The sequence below is a fragment of the Medicago sativa genome, chromosome 6 (assembly GCF_051527215.1).
Source record: "Medicago sativa cultivar Bolivia chromosome 6, Bolivia_mono, whole genome shotgun sequence".
Taxonomy (NCBI): domain Eukaryota; kingdom Viridiplantae; phylum Streptophyta; class Magnoliopsida; order Fabales; family Fabaceae; genus Medicago; species Medicago sativa.
Window position 1 is genome coordinate 1,555,917 of NC_140754.1, and position 15,255 is coordinate 1,571,171.

The window sequence follows — 15,255 nt, forward strand, 5'->3', positions numbered from 1 at the left end:
ATCCTAAAAATGTTCGGAGTATATAATCTGAACTTGTCTAATAATGTGTTAAAACTCGTACTCTATGTAGTGAGTGATATTTCGGATTTTATAATTTCAACCTTTCGTATCAATTTATTTGAGATGTTTCTGCCACTTGAGTTTAAAAAAAAATCCCTCTTTGTCTAGCTATATATACCTTTGCATTCGCTCCTACCTTTGCATTCGCTCCAATTCACTTTTACAAGAAAGTTATATAGGGTCACGTTTACATGTTTATTCCAATACATGTTTTTATTGGATATGGATAAATTATGAACAACGTTCGATAATCAATAGTACATTTTAAGTTCCTAGCTAGGTAAAAAATTGTATCCACATATAGTAAAGTGAGATATATACCAATCTAGCTAGTTATAAACAAAGTTACTCAAATGATTAATCTCAACAAAACCATGTAAAGACCAGGGTCGGTCGGACCTTGGGTGTGCAAACCGCTCAATGGAGCTAGGCTTCAGAAAAAAAATTATAATTCAGTAGTATTACTAAGTGTTAGGTGAGTGTTTTTTTGGGAGGCTGGTTGTAGTACTACTAAGTTCTAGGTGGGTGTTTTTTTGGGAGGCTGGTTTGAGGTTCTTCATTTATACGGTAGTGATTTTCACCTTTGGGTGTACCGCATATATACGACACATTGTATTTATCTTTTAAAAAAATTAAATATAACATTGTTCTTTAAAAAAAATACATTTTTATTTTATTACGAACATCTTTTCACTTACAGAACCGAGTCTCCGGATTCTTAGGAACGGCCCTGGTAAAGACTACCCTAACACATAAATTACACGTGTTTTAATTAAGAACTACGTGACTAATCTTCAAATCGGCAGCCAAACATCATCCATATACTCCCTCCGTTTTTTAATATAAGCAAAATTTACTTTTTAGATTCATTCATTTAATGATGTATGTGGTTCATAATATGGACTACATACATCATTAAATGAATGAATCTAAAAAGTCAATTTTGCTTATATTTTGACACGGAGGGAGTATTTTTCTTTTAATACAACGTTAGACTTCATAAATCAAATTCAGATTGTTTTCGTGGAAAGTGTCATGTTACAAATAAGTTGGTAGTAAAATAAAATCTTAAAAGAAAAATTAAACATTGTACACGTGATAGGACCACTTGAATAAAAAAGTTTCATTGGGTTTGATAGCATACTTATTTCTACTATCACCATTCACCAACTCTAGTGCACGCACGTGTACTTGAATGTTTGTTTACTTGTTGCTTCTGTGGCAAATTGGCATTCAAGATATCTTCGTTTAATCTTTAAAGCCTGCTTGTGAAAGGTTTTTTTTTTTTTTTTTAATATAAAAGTCATTGATAACTATTTTTTTATCAGTTTTTTTTACAAAAATAAATTATATTCATTAATTCAAATTGATAAAGTACATCGATATAATGCAAATTTGCTAAAAACAAAAAAGATGAATCTGCGAACAAACTCACAGCATCCATGTCTCCGGATCTGCAACGTTGACGACGCCAAAGTCATTGATTGGATCTGCACTGGATCTAAGCTGATCTGACAATCTGAACCAAATAAATATCTAAACAAAACAAGAAAGACAAACAACGTCGCACAAAGACGACGAACAACACAACGTCGCACTAAGACGACGAAATCACGAAAGAAAAACGAAATAGATGTGAAAATCACTTATTTCAATAAAAGGGAAAGAGAAAAACGAGTTAGAGGGGTGATTTTGGGTCAAAAATTGACCCTAAATCACACCTCTTTAATGGATGAAGGAAAAGAAACTAGAGTTTTGGTGACGCTCACACAAGAGAGAAGAAGAAGAGAGAAAAGGAGAATGGTACAAAGAAATCATATTTTTTTTATCAGTTATGAGTACAAAATTTCCACATTTGATGATGATTAACCTCAGTCAACAAATATGTAAAATATATGAGGTATTTCCAACCAAAGCCCTGATAACTTATTTTAGGAACCTAAATCTCTAACCATTTCGTCAATTCATTGTTGATAAACTAAAAATATGTTTTAATGGATTTTGATTGTGTATTTCGATCTAAATATTATTATTTTTTTAAAATGGTAAGTTATTATTCGTGTACATTTTGAGAAATAATAACATAGTTTTGTTTGGGACCGGCCATAAGGTCAATCTCGCAGTGACACATGGATAAAACGTCCACCAACTTAAGGCGCACCACCTAAAAGACCACATCAACAACGATACGTTTTGGTCCACTAGAACGTGCCCCATGCATTAAGCATCGTACATGTGTCCCTCAGTGGACCTGGATAAGGCACCACATCACACGGAGACGGTTATCCCTCACGCACACATGTATAAAAGGTGACCTTGCTTCACCCCAAATGTACGATTCACTTTTTCATACTTTCCTACACAATCTTTTCATTTCTCATAAAGACTTAATCGTCGGTTTGGTAACGTGTCTGCAGGCACCTTTCGTCCCACCGTAGGATTACTTCGCCCCCGCACCAGAGCTTCATGCAGTTACCATTGATATTATCCATCCTTACCAGACGTGAAATTCTGACACGTTAGCTTTTCAAATGTTCTATGTGATGTTCCAACATCAGACACAAATTACGAATGTTGAATGAAATGTTTAGAACATCACGCTAATAATAACAAACAAAATATGCAAAAGGCACAAGAGAATTGTTAACCCAGTTCGGTGACAAACACACCTACTCTGGGGGCTACCAAGCCAGGAAGGAAATCCACTAGTGTAGTCCTTATTCTAAGTTCTCAGCAAACTCTCAGTTTACAACTTAAGACCTAGGACCTACCTGTATTGACTTCAACCCAGGAACTCTTAGATCTGAGATCCCATCTCACTTCCTCTCGATCAATCACAGCCCCTGTGATTATCATATTACAAATTAATAAGATGAAGTTACCTTCAAACACAAACTACCTCCATGCTTCACAGCTTTGGAGTAGCACACAACTTACAACTCAATAAAACACAGTCTTTAACATGTATCAAGGTGATACAAGAAAGGCTCGCAAGTAACAATGACTCAAAACCCTAAAAAGCTCTAATTTTCAATGACGGCTTGAATGAATAATAAGGTCTCGCAGTCTTGTATATATATTGAAGCAATACAGGCTAATAAGTCTTGTTGGGCTTCAGAACAAATCAGATCAAAGCGGTGACTCGCTACACAAGAATCAGGAAGAAATAAAGCAGCTCCTAAAATGTCGGAACATCTTTAGGAACAATCCAAACACATCCAAAGTTTTCTAAATTGTTGACGCAACTTTAGGAAATAATAAACCATCCGATTATGTACAAAAAACACGCTACTTGCCAACAAGAAATAAGGCATGGATTCTTTAATAAGATAGAGCGCGCATAAACTAAGACATAAAAACAGAGCACAATGAACCATGCCAAGATGTTGGAACATCGTATCCAACATCATACATGAATGTTTGTTTTATCAATAATGAAACCAATACACAAATATCCAACAGTACGGATCAAATTTTAATCAGTGTGGTGTACTTATAAATATACTTCAAGTAATTTCGTTGATGTAAAAAGCACACAAAGTTATTGCTTTTACTAAAAACTTAGTTCTCAACACACACACACTTCAAGGTTTCCAAAGTTAACGATACCGATCTATGAATCCATTTTGCTATATGAGATTAAAAGATTAAGGAGATATGAGCTCTAAAATCATGGACATGCCGCAAAGCTTGATTTCCAAACATGACTACAAATATATTTTTCTTCTCAGATCATTAAAGTTTTCACCCTCCATGTTTTGATTAATTCATAAGAAAGATTAATAACTGTGCGAGTTTTTGAAAGTTTTTACGATTTTAGTCAAATATTAATAATCTGATGATCATAATATGTAAATATCTTCACAGTTACAATATACGTGAATTAAGTTCTTAAATCAATTTCTAAAAAAAAGTGGAAATCTCAAATCAATTATCAATTTATCATTAGTTGTTGAACGAATTCTAAAATATAAAGATACATAATGTGAGCAGCTCTTGCTTGATTTCTTTCTTTGTTTTGAACATTTTATAATAGTAAATCATTAAACACATCAACCACATTTTCATCCTTGTCTATCACATTGCAAAATACCAAAAATAAATCATTAACTACGTCTTGTTAGTGTAATTCAACGGACGGTTAATAATCTCATTTTAATTTATATGAATCTAGTCATTAAACTACTAGTATTAAAAAAATTAACGACAATTTCATTCTTGTCCGTCGCATTGCGGACAACAAAAGTACGATTTAATTAATTTCTTTGTTACATGAGATATTTTTGTCTTGAATCATCCTATTGCCTTATAAGGCAGATGCATGTGTATTTGTCTAAAAATTCATACCAACATACGAAGAGAATCCAACATTTTGTGTGATTTTCTTCTTCTTCCATTTGCATTCTTATATGCATTGTCACGCAAATGTAGTTCATATAGTGAGAGATTGTTGAGACATTTCATATACCCTAATGCATGTTCCAATAGAATTATTTGTACAAAGTTATCTAGTTTTGATAAAGTTTTTTTCCTTTTTTTATTTATTTCTCACATGCTTATTCCACTAAAAGTATAGGTATGTTTTTCAACTGAAATTCGAAGGTTAATTCGTCACATGTTATTATTTTTTTATACAAGAACAAATATACGCTCTAAACCTTGACAAAAAAAATATGGGAAATGATAAATGAACAACTTAAAGGTTGTCCACACCGTATTTTCCTACTGTTAAGGGCACAAATCAAGTTTTTTTAATCATTCTTTACAATCTTGAAAAGCGTGCCAGCCATAATTGCTCAATGGAAAAGATACGGTGTGTGGAAAGTTGTTGGTTTTTGGTTGTTAAAATAACAGTGCTCAAAAAATATACATGCTCTAAACAAAACAGTATGATATTGTACAAAATAAATATAAATAGTATATTACATAGCATAGTATACTTTACTTAAAGGAATTTGCTAGAACACACCCACTAGTTTTTATGTGGGAGTGTTTTGGCAAGCTACACCTTAAGGTGTATTTTACTACTTTTTAGTTATAACTTGCTAAAACACACCTTTTAAAAAATAAGTGGGTGTATCCTAGCAAATGCCTATAGGAGTTGCTAACATACACCCACTTATTTTTTTAAAAGGTGTGTTTTAGCAACATTCACCTTAAGGTGTATTTAACAACTTTTTAGTTATATCTTTACTAAAACACACCTTAATAAAAACTAGTGGGTGTATCCTAACAAACTCCTTACTGAAATTAATTTACTAAATTAAGTGGCCCACACCACAAAGATACACATTTTCAAGAGTAACACATTCAGCTACAAAAACGTCGTCGCACAGACTCTGCCATCATCATTATTTCATTAAATAATAAAAAAACATCAAAGGCTAAAATCGTAATTCCCCATCTCAAAATTCATAGAGCGGGAATTAGAGCCGTTGCTTCCCAATTCAATGAAATTTTCGCGCCAAATTTTCATTTCCCACTTGCCCTGCCCGTAAATTCTCGGTCAGCCCCTTCTCTCTCTCCCCCCTTTTATTTTCTCTCTCCCTTTTCACAATTTTTACACACAAAATCTCTCTCTCTCTCTCTCTCTCTCTCTCTCTCTCTCTCTCTCTCTAAAATCTCTCCCTTTTTATTTCTCTCACTCTTTCATTCTTCATTTCAATCTCCAAACTTTTTTCATTTCTCTCTCTCTCACTAAGAAAGACAACAACCTAAGACAAACCCTTTTACCTTATTCCTTGTTCTTCTTCTTCTTCATTATTCTCAAGCATCAATTTTTTTTTCCTTCAGATTCTCTCTCAAAAATCAATCTTTTCAACAACCCTTTGAGTTTCTCTCACTAAAAATCCAATCTTTTCACAATTTTCTCAAACCCCATTTCATTTTTCTTTGATTCTCTTTGATTCTGATTCACCCCCACAAGAAAAAGGTTCAATTTTTATCAAAATTTTCATAATGGGTTTTTCGAAGAATTCGAAGAAAACACAAATGGAGAAGAGTTTGGAATCTGAAGCTAAGAAATGGGTAATTGCTGGAATTTCTCTCAGGTCATTGAAGCCTATAAACACAAAGATGAGCACAAAAAATGGCGCAGTTTTTGACGAAGAGGATGAAGAAAATTCAACTACACCGACCGCGAAAGAAGCTAGGATACCGGTGAACATGTCGTGTCCACCGGCACCAAGGAAGAAGAAAATTTCAAAGTGTAACAATGTTGTTGGTGGTAGAGAGTTTTTCAAGTGTCCTGATTTGGAAACAGTGTTCAAGGTTCGAGTTGAGAAGAGTGTTTGATTTGTTTGAGGTTTATTCAACTAACAACAAAGTTTGAGAAATTAGGGTTCATATTCTATGAGGAAAATAATTTATGGAGTTTGATTTAATTCTTATTGTTATGTTATGTTCCTCTTTGAAGAGAAAAAAAAAAACAAGAACCTATGTATAAATGAAAATTTTCAATTTCAATATTTACATGTTAGTAGAAAATTAGAGACTATGTAGTTTAGTTTAGTTTAATTTAATTTAATTCTGTTTTTGTGTTTTTTAATTTTGGATTATTAGAGACTATGGAGTGTAGTTTGGTTCTGTTTTTGTTTTTAATTAATTAATGATAAGTTTTTTTATTTTAATATTGTTATTTAATTTAGTTTATTATGCATGGAGAGTGATTGAGTATGAGTTGAGAGGCTATAGGTCATAGTCAAGGTGTTGTTTTGGAATTGTGTGCTGATTTCTATGTGTGAGTATTTTAGTGTAACATTTTGTTTTCTTGGATAACGATACTTGTGCAATTCTTCTTAACATTTTGATGAATGTGTATATGAGTAATTTTGTGTTAAATCTTTGTTTACATCATTTTAGCTAAGTTAGTTAGTTCAATAATTCTATTGTAGTTGTAGTCTCTATCTTTGCTCTATACCTAAAATGGTATACTCAAAAGCCAAAAAAGGGTTTAATTTTACAACCTAATATTTATATTTCAATACCTTATTCTTGTTTATTTTTAATCATTGATTCATATGAAACTTGATGCACTCACATGGGACAAGCTAAAAAGCCTAAAATTTCTTCTAGATGGAGTTAGTTAACAAAGGTAACAAATTTTGATGAAAGCCCTATTTGTATATGTACTACTATAACATGACCTACATTGCTCTTGACATTCTCTTGTGGCTTTTTTTCTTATCCATTCTTTATTTGAGAACAAATTATCTTTCTCCTTTACTCTTACCCTAAACATTGTGTGAAATAGCTGCATATTGGATGTTTAATGTTTTTGGAAAACTTGTACTTTTATTAGAAAAAGATAATTTGTTTTTGTGACGGACAAATCCTAGTATGTAAATGTCCTCCCGAGCTTAGCTCAGTTGGTAGAGACAATGCATAATTATATGCGAGATCCGGACCACCACAAAAAAATCTTAGTATGTAAATAAATTAGTGAGTTGGGTTTTGGTTTTTGGTGTTCGAACCTTGGGTCTTGGGTTTTCATGTATTATTGATATAATAATATATTCTGTGTCTCTTAACTCGCCAACAAAGTTGTGTGCTTGTGATGTAAATTACTCCCTTCGGTCACTATTATAAGCAAAAGTTGACTTTTTAGGTTCATTTAATAAATGATGTATGTGGTCTATATATAGACTACATACATTATTTATTGAATGAATCTAAAAAGTGAATTTTTACTTATAATAGTGACCGGGGGAGTAGTTAAAATCCTTGAGTTCAATAGAAGCTACTTAGGCTAAAATCATTTAAATGTGCTTGAGATTGCGCTAATATGATATAGTCTCGACCACGAGTCCAGGAGGAGTGTAGGTCCTAAGAAAAGAGAAAATGGAGGGAAAGTGAAAAGAGAGAGTAACCAAAAGAAAGATGGGATAACTTGAGATGATTGAGATATTTTACAAAAATAGAAGAAAATAAGGAGAAAGATAAATGATCTATAAGATGATCGAGATATATGTGATTTCTTTGTCCTCCATTTGCCATGGTCTTTTAAAGTTTGTGCAAACATATAAAGAAACAATAAATTTAGATAAATATGTATAGTACTATTTTACCCTTAACTCATTTAATAAGAGTAAAATTTATTTAATGCATGTTTTTGCTTCTTTTTAAGGTACAAAGGAAAACATGTTTAATTGTACATTATTTTCCTAAAACATTTAAAATTTTGAGATACAAAATAGAAAATGGGGACTCATAAATTTCAAGTTTCAACTCAATAATTTTTCTCAACCAATACAACCGTGTATAGGATCATACACACACGGGTCAAAAATGTTTCACTAAGTAGCCAAAAGTTTCCTTACACATGCAAAAGAAAATCTTTTTAATGACTAAGATGCTACAAAAATTTGATTGACTGTGACAAATATATTCCAACCATTTTAGACCCCACCACACCACACCATATTAAGCCAAGGTCAAGTCCCTCATTATACCACCCACATTATTAAATGAGAAAAATACTTAAGAGCTACTTATAAGAATCCTATGTGATTATTTATTGTTGTTCCAAAAGAAACGGTTTATGTAATGCCATTAATGTCATTTACTCTTTTCTGTAAAGCTTGATCGTATTGGATTGGGTCATGTTAACTTATGCCCTAAGGGCACATGTTAAGGAACCTAAAATGAGAAATTTTGCATTGGAAAACATGATAATTTAACTTTTAAGAAGTTAATTGCATGACTTTTAATACATATATTTCTATAATAAGTTCCTTAACATGTGCCCTTGAGGGCACAAGTTATCATTTGCCTATTGGATTTTATATTTATGTAGATAAAGATAAGATTTGTTGCATATCAAAACAACAAATATAGGTCCAAATGGAACAATACTCTACCCCTTAAGCAACTTCTTGAGTTTGAATCTTATGGATGGAAAAAATGTGGATGGAAGAAGATAAGAAGAGACCTCATTAAAGGTAGTCGGTTAGATTGTTCGACACTTATGAACAGGGACGGACCTGAACAAGGCATGGTGTGGCAAGTGCCACACCAGTTCAGGTCCGATTTATTTTTTTTTTAAATTTTGTTTTGTTCGATTCACTTTATATTTTTACTCGTATATTAATACAGACATCTAATTTTTATTATGTTTATACGACTGTCTATATTTTTACTCATATATTAATACAAAGACATATTTTTTTTAATTTATATACGTGTCAATATTTTTACTCATATAAGAGAACTTTTTTTTTTTTAATTTATACATGTGTTTATATTTTAACTTGTATATTAATACGGAGACCGATTTTAATTTTTAAGTTATACGCATGTCTATATTTTTACTCATAGTTAATACGAAAATTTTTTGTACAATTTGTACATATGCAATTGCGACTTGCTTCCAACTAAAGAGCGAAACGCTCTCACCCGTCCGTATGCACGGGTATCCTGCTAGAGCATTTGACATCTCTTGTAACTTATATAGAAAGAAATGTTCTTAGCACAATTAGTAATGATATAATTTTAGTTCATTTTCAACAAATGAAAAATATATTATAAAGAAAAAATATTTAATTATTTGACCGAAAAAAAATTGCCCCACTAGTATTGAAAGTCCAGGTCCGCCCCTGCTTATGAAGCACTAATATGGACACGGACATCGGATACGATACGAACACTGACACACCTACACAGCTAATAATTTGAAAAAAATCACATAATTTAGTGTATTTATATGTGTCGGTGTATTTGTGTTTCATAGTTCGACAGAGATTAATCATTGATAAAGTCAATCAATATTTGATACTTTACACCAATAACCTAATACTTAAAAAAAATACAAATAGTTTATGCTTAAAAAAATCACAAATATTTTATAAAAGTGGCAGGATTCAGCTTGCATGACCAAAGGGATTTGTTTAGAAGATTACGATGATACAGTTTACCTAATATGAGATTAAGAAAGGTTTCTAGGGATTAGGATCCTTTTAAGAAAGCACAAAGTAATGGTGTAGTAGTAAATGTTAGTGTCATTCTTTGTCACATTGTGGTCATTAACAATGGGTTTCTATACTATATGGTGGCCTAAATGGACACCACATGAGGCAGTTTCTTGATTCTTTGTTAGAAAAAGAATCTATCCCATTTTACTTGGGACTTTTCCCTTTGCTTCCTACTAGGAAACAACTTATTTGAGATTTTTTTGCTATTTTATTTATAAAATCACATTCTTAGTAACATGTCAATTATGTTAGCATGACTAAAATATTAAACCAATTAGCTTTATAACGTATAAATCTGTTTTCTAACTGTCAAAATCACTGCACCTTTTAAATTCCAATTAAGCCTACAAAATAGGTAGCCTCAATAATTTGAGCAATTACTATATCACTTATAAAAGAATTGACAAAAAATTAACATTCTATGATTCTTTCCGGGAAATACTTCCATGACATAGTTTTGGTGCCATTGGTGCCATTGGGGAAATCCTGGTCATTGATGTGTGTGGATGTATGTGGGGATGTGTGTGTGATGTGTGTGTGGTGGAGATGCAAGCTATGGCACCAAAGCTATGGCACCAAAGTGCTACTCATTCTTTCCCTACCAAAGAAACATTAATAATTATTAGCTTTGCATCTTCTATATATTGGGATGATCTTGTTTTCTAAGATGGACATATAATTTAGAATTAAAAAAATCATGACAATAAAAAAAATGATCTTATATACAATGTTAGAAGTAAAAATAAAATCTTTCTAGCCCTGTACACACTACAAGAATTCCCCAATCTACTAACCAATACAAAATTGCATTACTGAGGGATTTAGGCCCTCAGTAATTACTGGCGGAATAAACCTTCAGTAACATCCAAAAAACCCTTAATAAAGTTACTGACGGAAAAATCCCACAATAATTTAGTGAGTTACATTACTGACGGATAAATCCGTCAGTATTTTCAATAAAGAACCTACGAATTATTACTGAGGGATATAATCCGCCAATAATGTAAACACATATGTCTTTGCTTTACTGAGGGAGATAATCCGTCAGTAATGGTATAACGGAATTATATAATCCGCCAGTAATTCAAAAGATCCGCCAGTAATGTTGTTATTTACGAATCCGTCAGTAACGCATACGGTCCGCCAGTAATTAAAGCAACAATCCGCCAGTATTGAAACCAAATCCGCCAGTATTGAAACCAAACCCTAAAACCCAATTTTAGAACTCATTTTCACTTTCCTCCAATTTCAATTTCCCTCTTCCGCTACCTCATCCAAATCAGAAGGTCCTCTCTCTCTCTCTCTCTCTCTCTCTCACCGTTCTTCCTTCGAAGCGGACTTCGTGTTGAATTTCAAACCCTAATTTTCAAAACCATTCATGAGATCCGAGTGAAGGAGGAAAGAATAATCTGAACTCAAATCCAACGCTTTCAACAATCAGAGAGAAGAAGGATCCATTTCATGAAGGCTTCAAAGCTTTAAGCTTTTCGAAATCATCCAGCTGGGTCCAAAACCAGTGAGTTACTTCTATTTTTCGTATCTTATTGTGCTTTTTCTTTATGAGTTTGTTGCTTTTGCTTCGATATAGAACTTCAGATTGGGATTTGGATCCCTAATTAGAGATTTATTAGAAGGTTAATGTTTAATTCATAACTAAGAATGTTTTTTTCTATTAACAATTTGACTTTTGATTGTTTTGTAAATAAAGGGGTCATTTTTTAGCTATGGTCCTGTAAGTAGCTGAGTTGAATAGCGAATTTTTTTTTGAAGAAAGAGTTGAATAGCGAATTACAATCACATAACTGCTAACTCTGACAATTTTCAGTTGTTTTCTGTTTTGTGTTTTTGGTTTGATGTGGGAATTCTGTTGCGGCCTGCTGTTGGTGGGGTGTGGGAGTTTGTTTCGGTCAGCTGCTGGGTGTGTTCCTTTATTGCCGAGTTGTAGCTATCAAGGACCTGTGGTGTTTTTGTAGAGCTTCTGGTGATTATGCTATTGTTATCAGTCATAATCCTGATAATGATACTTCTAGGTATGTTTTTTTCTCTCTGTTTTGTTTAATTTGTTGATTATTGATATAATTATTTGGTGCTCTACCATATCGAATCGCAAATGGTGGTCAGTATTTTATATCTTCACATACTTTTCATTTTGTTCTTTTGTTTTGCTAACTGCATTCTTTTCTTTGTTCACAAAATGCAGATGAATTTCACGGTTTGTATGAAATTAGTTTCTTGATAGAAGACACAATGGGGCAGTGATGTTGCTTTCAGCTTTTAGATCAGACAATATGTTGAAGAGTCTTGGTATTGGCAAGGTTTTTAAGTATGCAACCATGTTGAGATTCTTTTTGTATGCCTATTGTTTGAGAAAAGGTGATTCTGCTCCTTCCTTTGAAACCCAGAATTAAGGTTTTTTTAACTCATTAGTTGTTAGTTTAAGTGTGAAGCTCATCCACACTCGGAGAAATAAGGTTGGTTTAAGTGTTGTTGCTTTTCTGTGTTGTTGTGGTTGCCGATGATCCGTCTCAATGAAATTTACAAACAACTTCAACATATACATTCTATTACTTCTGCTATGCAATAGTGCTATAGCGCCACTATAGCTGATATTTTGTACTGAATAGCATATCTCAGAATAATAGTGGTTTGTTCAAATATCTCTCCGTTATAGTGCTACAGCGCCACTATAGCTGCTATTTAACAACACATATATTAACCTCTTCTTTTTCTTCTTCTTTTTAAATAACAAAGCAATGTTAACCCCTTCATTTTCTTCTTCTTCTTCTTTGGTAACAAGGCAGTGATGATGTTTTCAGCAATTGAATCAAACATTGGGTGAAGAGTTGTTTCATGGTGAGGTGGTTCTGTTTCTGTGGAAGTCACACTTGTGGCGCTTTGCAGAGATGCCCGACGCAGCCTTTGGAAACCTCTTCTCTCTTCTGATGTTAGTATTAACGATGTTTGATTATATTGTTTTTTGGAATTAATTTTGGTATTTATGAGTGGATTTGAACTTTCAATAGAAATGGCTGATCTGGGTTGTTTGCATGATCATGATTATATGTGTAATAAAGCAAGACTTTGTTGTGTCAACTGATTTGTATAAATGTGTTTCTTGTTCTTGTAAGGGCATTTGAATTTATGTGTAACCATCCATATTTATGTTTCTTGTTCTCTAGCTCCAAAAGATGGTCGGTACAAATCCAATGGATATTACAAGGTCTAATTTGGCCTTCTATTTTAATTGAAGTATTACCTTCACTTTAAAGAACGGTGTTCATAAGTTTGTTTTGATCTAATTGATGTTTTAAAGTATTAGAAGCCCACCTTGTTAAGTTGATGATGGTTTGCCTATAGTCATGGCATGACGGATTTTAGGCTTCATGCTTGTCGGAGTTAAGTTAATTTAAGATGTGCATTTATATAAGCATGAATCAATTGAAAGGGTCATGGCTAGAGACATTTTATATGGTTTCAATTCTAATCATTAAAGTGACATTGGTTTAGTAGAAAAATAACTTAGTTAGGAGGAGCTGAAGGTCCTGCTCGACCTACCGGAGGAGCTGCTGCTATTGCTATGCTAATTGGTCCTGATGCCCCTATTTCTTTTGAAAGCAAATTGAGGGGAAGTCATATGGCTCATGTTTATGATTTTTACACTCTCCAATATTACACAATTATCAACTACTAGATACTTTGTGGTGATATTTATTTGATTATAGATCTATTCATATGTTATACTTCACTTCTTTCTAACAATTATTTTTTATTTATTTTTGTGTGTGTGTAGGATCCGCAACCAGAATATAAGCTCTTTGGTACTATTGTACATTCAGGATACTCCCCTGAATCTGGTCACTATTACGCTTATATAAAGGTTTGTGAATTTATAAGTCCATCTGTGTGCAAATTATGTAGTCTATCCATTGATTTATGGTTACATGAACATTTGTGGTACTGCCGCAAATGATGCTTATTGTGTTAAATCAAAGCAGGAAACAAGCTAGGGACTGACCAGTTCAAGTTCTTAGCAATTCGGATCTGTTTAATAATTAGATATTAGTCATTTACCTTGATAGTTCAGCATGCCACCTTCATGATTTTCCGTCTTCCTTCCAAAATTAAGTTGATAAATAGAACTTGATGTACACATTTAGAGCTTATACTAACTCATACATTCTTTTAAGAATGAGCATCACTTGTGAGAAGTTGTTATAATAAGCATTTTATTCACAGTAGCAACTGCTAACAGACTTGGTTCCTTAAATGCTGACATGCATAATGTGGCAAGGTTCTTAGTTGGAAAAGATTAATTATGTCAGCTCTATCTATTAATGAATCATTTTTAGCCAATCTTCATCATTCATTCTTTTTCATTCCTTTATTCGGCTTGATCGCGCATTTTAGCTTTTATTCTGATCGTCTTTGCTTTAACTTGTACTCTGATGTAATTTCATCTAGTTTCCTTATTATGTTAGAATTTGTTAACTGACTTATTCAGTTTGTTACTTTATCTTAGGTAACAGGCATTGTAACAGGTTTTGTACTAGAAGAGGACCTAAACTCACAATCCATCATTCATCCTTTGTTCCGATGCCACCGGAGGAAATACGAGCAGCAAATTACCAGGAGGGAGACTAGGAACAAATTGTTTGAATATTATGATCATTAGCTTATTATGTTAGTTTTATAAATTGTATGAATATTATTTAAATATTTATGATTTTTTACGAAAACTATTTAAGGATTGTACAAATATTATGATATATTGATTAATTAATTTGTGTCTTATTAAATTAAAATTTTATTTCTTTTATTTATTTGTGTTGAATTAATTTTATTTCTTTAATTAGAATTAAAAAGTAGGAAGGGATCACAAAAAAAAGGTCCATTACATTACTGGCGGAATTTTTCGTCACTAATGCAAATCTGTATAAACATTACTGGCGGAATTTTCCCTCAGTAATGGAGAGGTAGTTTTGACAAAGCATTACTGAGGGATTATTCCGCCAGTAATTACTGACGGAATGCAATCCGCCAGTAATTACTGGCGGAATAATCCCTCAGTAATGCTTTGTCAAAACTAACTCCCCATTACTGAGGGAAAATTCCGCCAGTAACATTTCTGACGCTCATATTACTGAGGGACTCGAATCCGCCAGTAATGCGTATTACTGAGGGATTTTTTGCATTACTGGGGGATTATTTCCACCAGTAATAAGGAAAA

At 32.8% G+C, this 15,255-nt stretch overlaps 1 protein-coding gene and 1 long non-coding RNA gene across 6 annotated transcripts; both read left to right on the forward strand.

The window, feature by feature from the left end:
* The first annotated feature begins 5,663 nt into the window (after positions 1 to 5,663).
* LOC146911913 (cyclin-dependent protein kinase inhibitor SMR6-like) lies at positions 5,664 to 6,527 on the forward strand. Its single transcript, XM_085718300.1, has one exon. It carries the CDS (start codon positions 6,019 to 6,021, stop codon positions 6,352 to 6,354), a length of 336 nt encoding a protein of 111 aa, XP_085574426.1. The 5' UTR covers positions 5,664 to 6,018; the 3' UTR covers positions 6,355 to 6,527.
* Positions 6,528 to 11,229: 4,702 nt separating this feature from the next.
* LOC146911914 (uncharacterized) lies at positions 11,230 to 14,830 on the forward strand. Of its 5 annotated transcripts, none has more exons than XR_015014884.1 (6): positions 11,230 to 11,544; positions 11,854 to 12,058; positions 12,229 to 12,401; positions 12,826 to 12,972; positions 13,819 to 13,905; positions 14,548 to 14,830. It is a non-coding gene; the product is annotated as an uncharacterized LOC146911914 (long non-coding RNA). The 5 variants fall into 5 exon arrangements; XR_015014885.1 differs by having other exon boundaries at positions 12,830 to 12,972; XR_015014887.1 differs by having other exon boundaries at positions 11,273 to 11,544; positions 11,940 to 12,058.
* Positions 14,831 to 15,255: the final 425 nt, after the last annotated feature.

Excerpts from the sequence above, each read along its gene's own strand:
- LOC146911913 (XM_085718300.1), top strand. The coding sequence starts at position 6,019 with ATGGGTTTTTCGAAGAATTCGAAGAAAACACAAATGGAGAAGAGTTTG.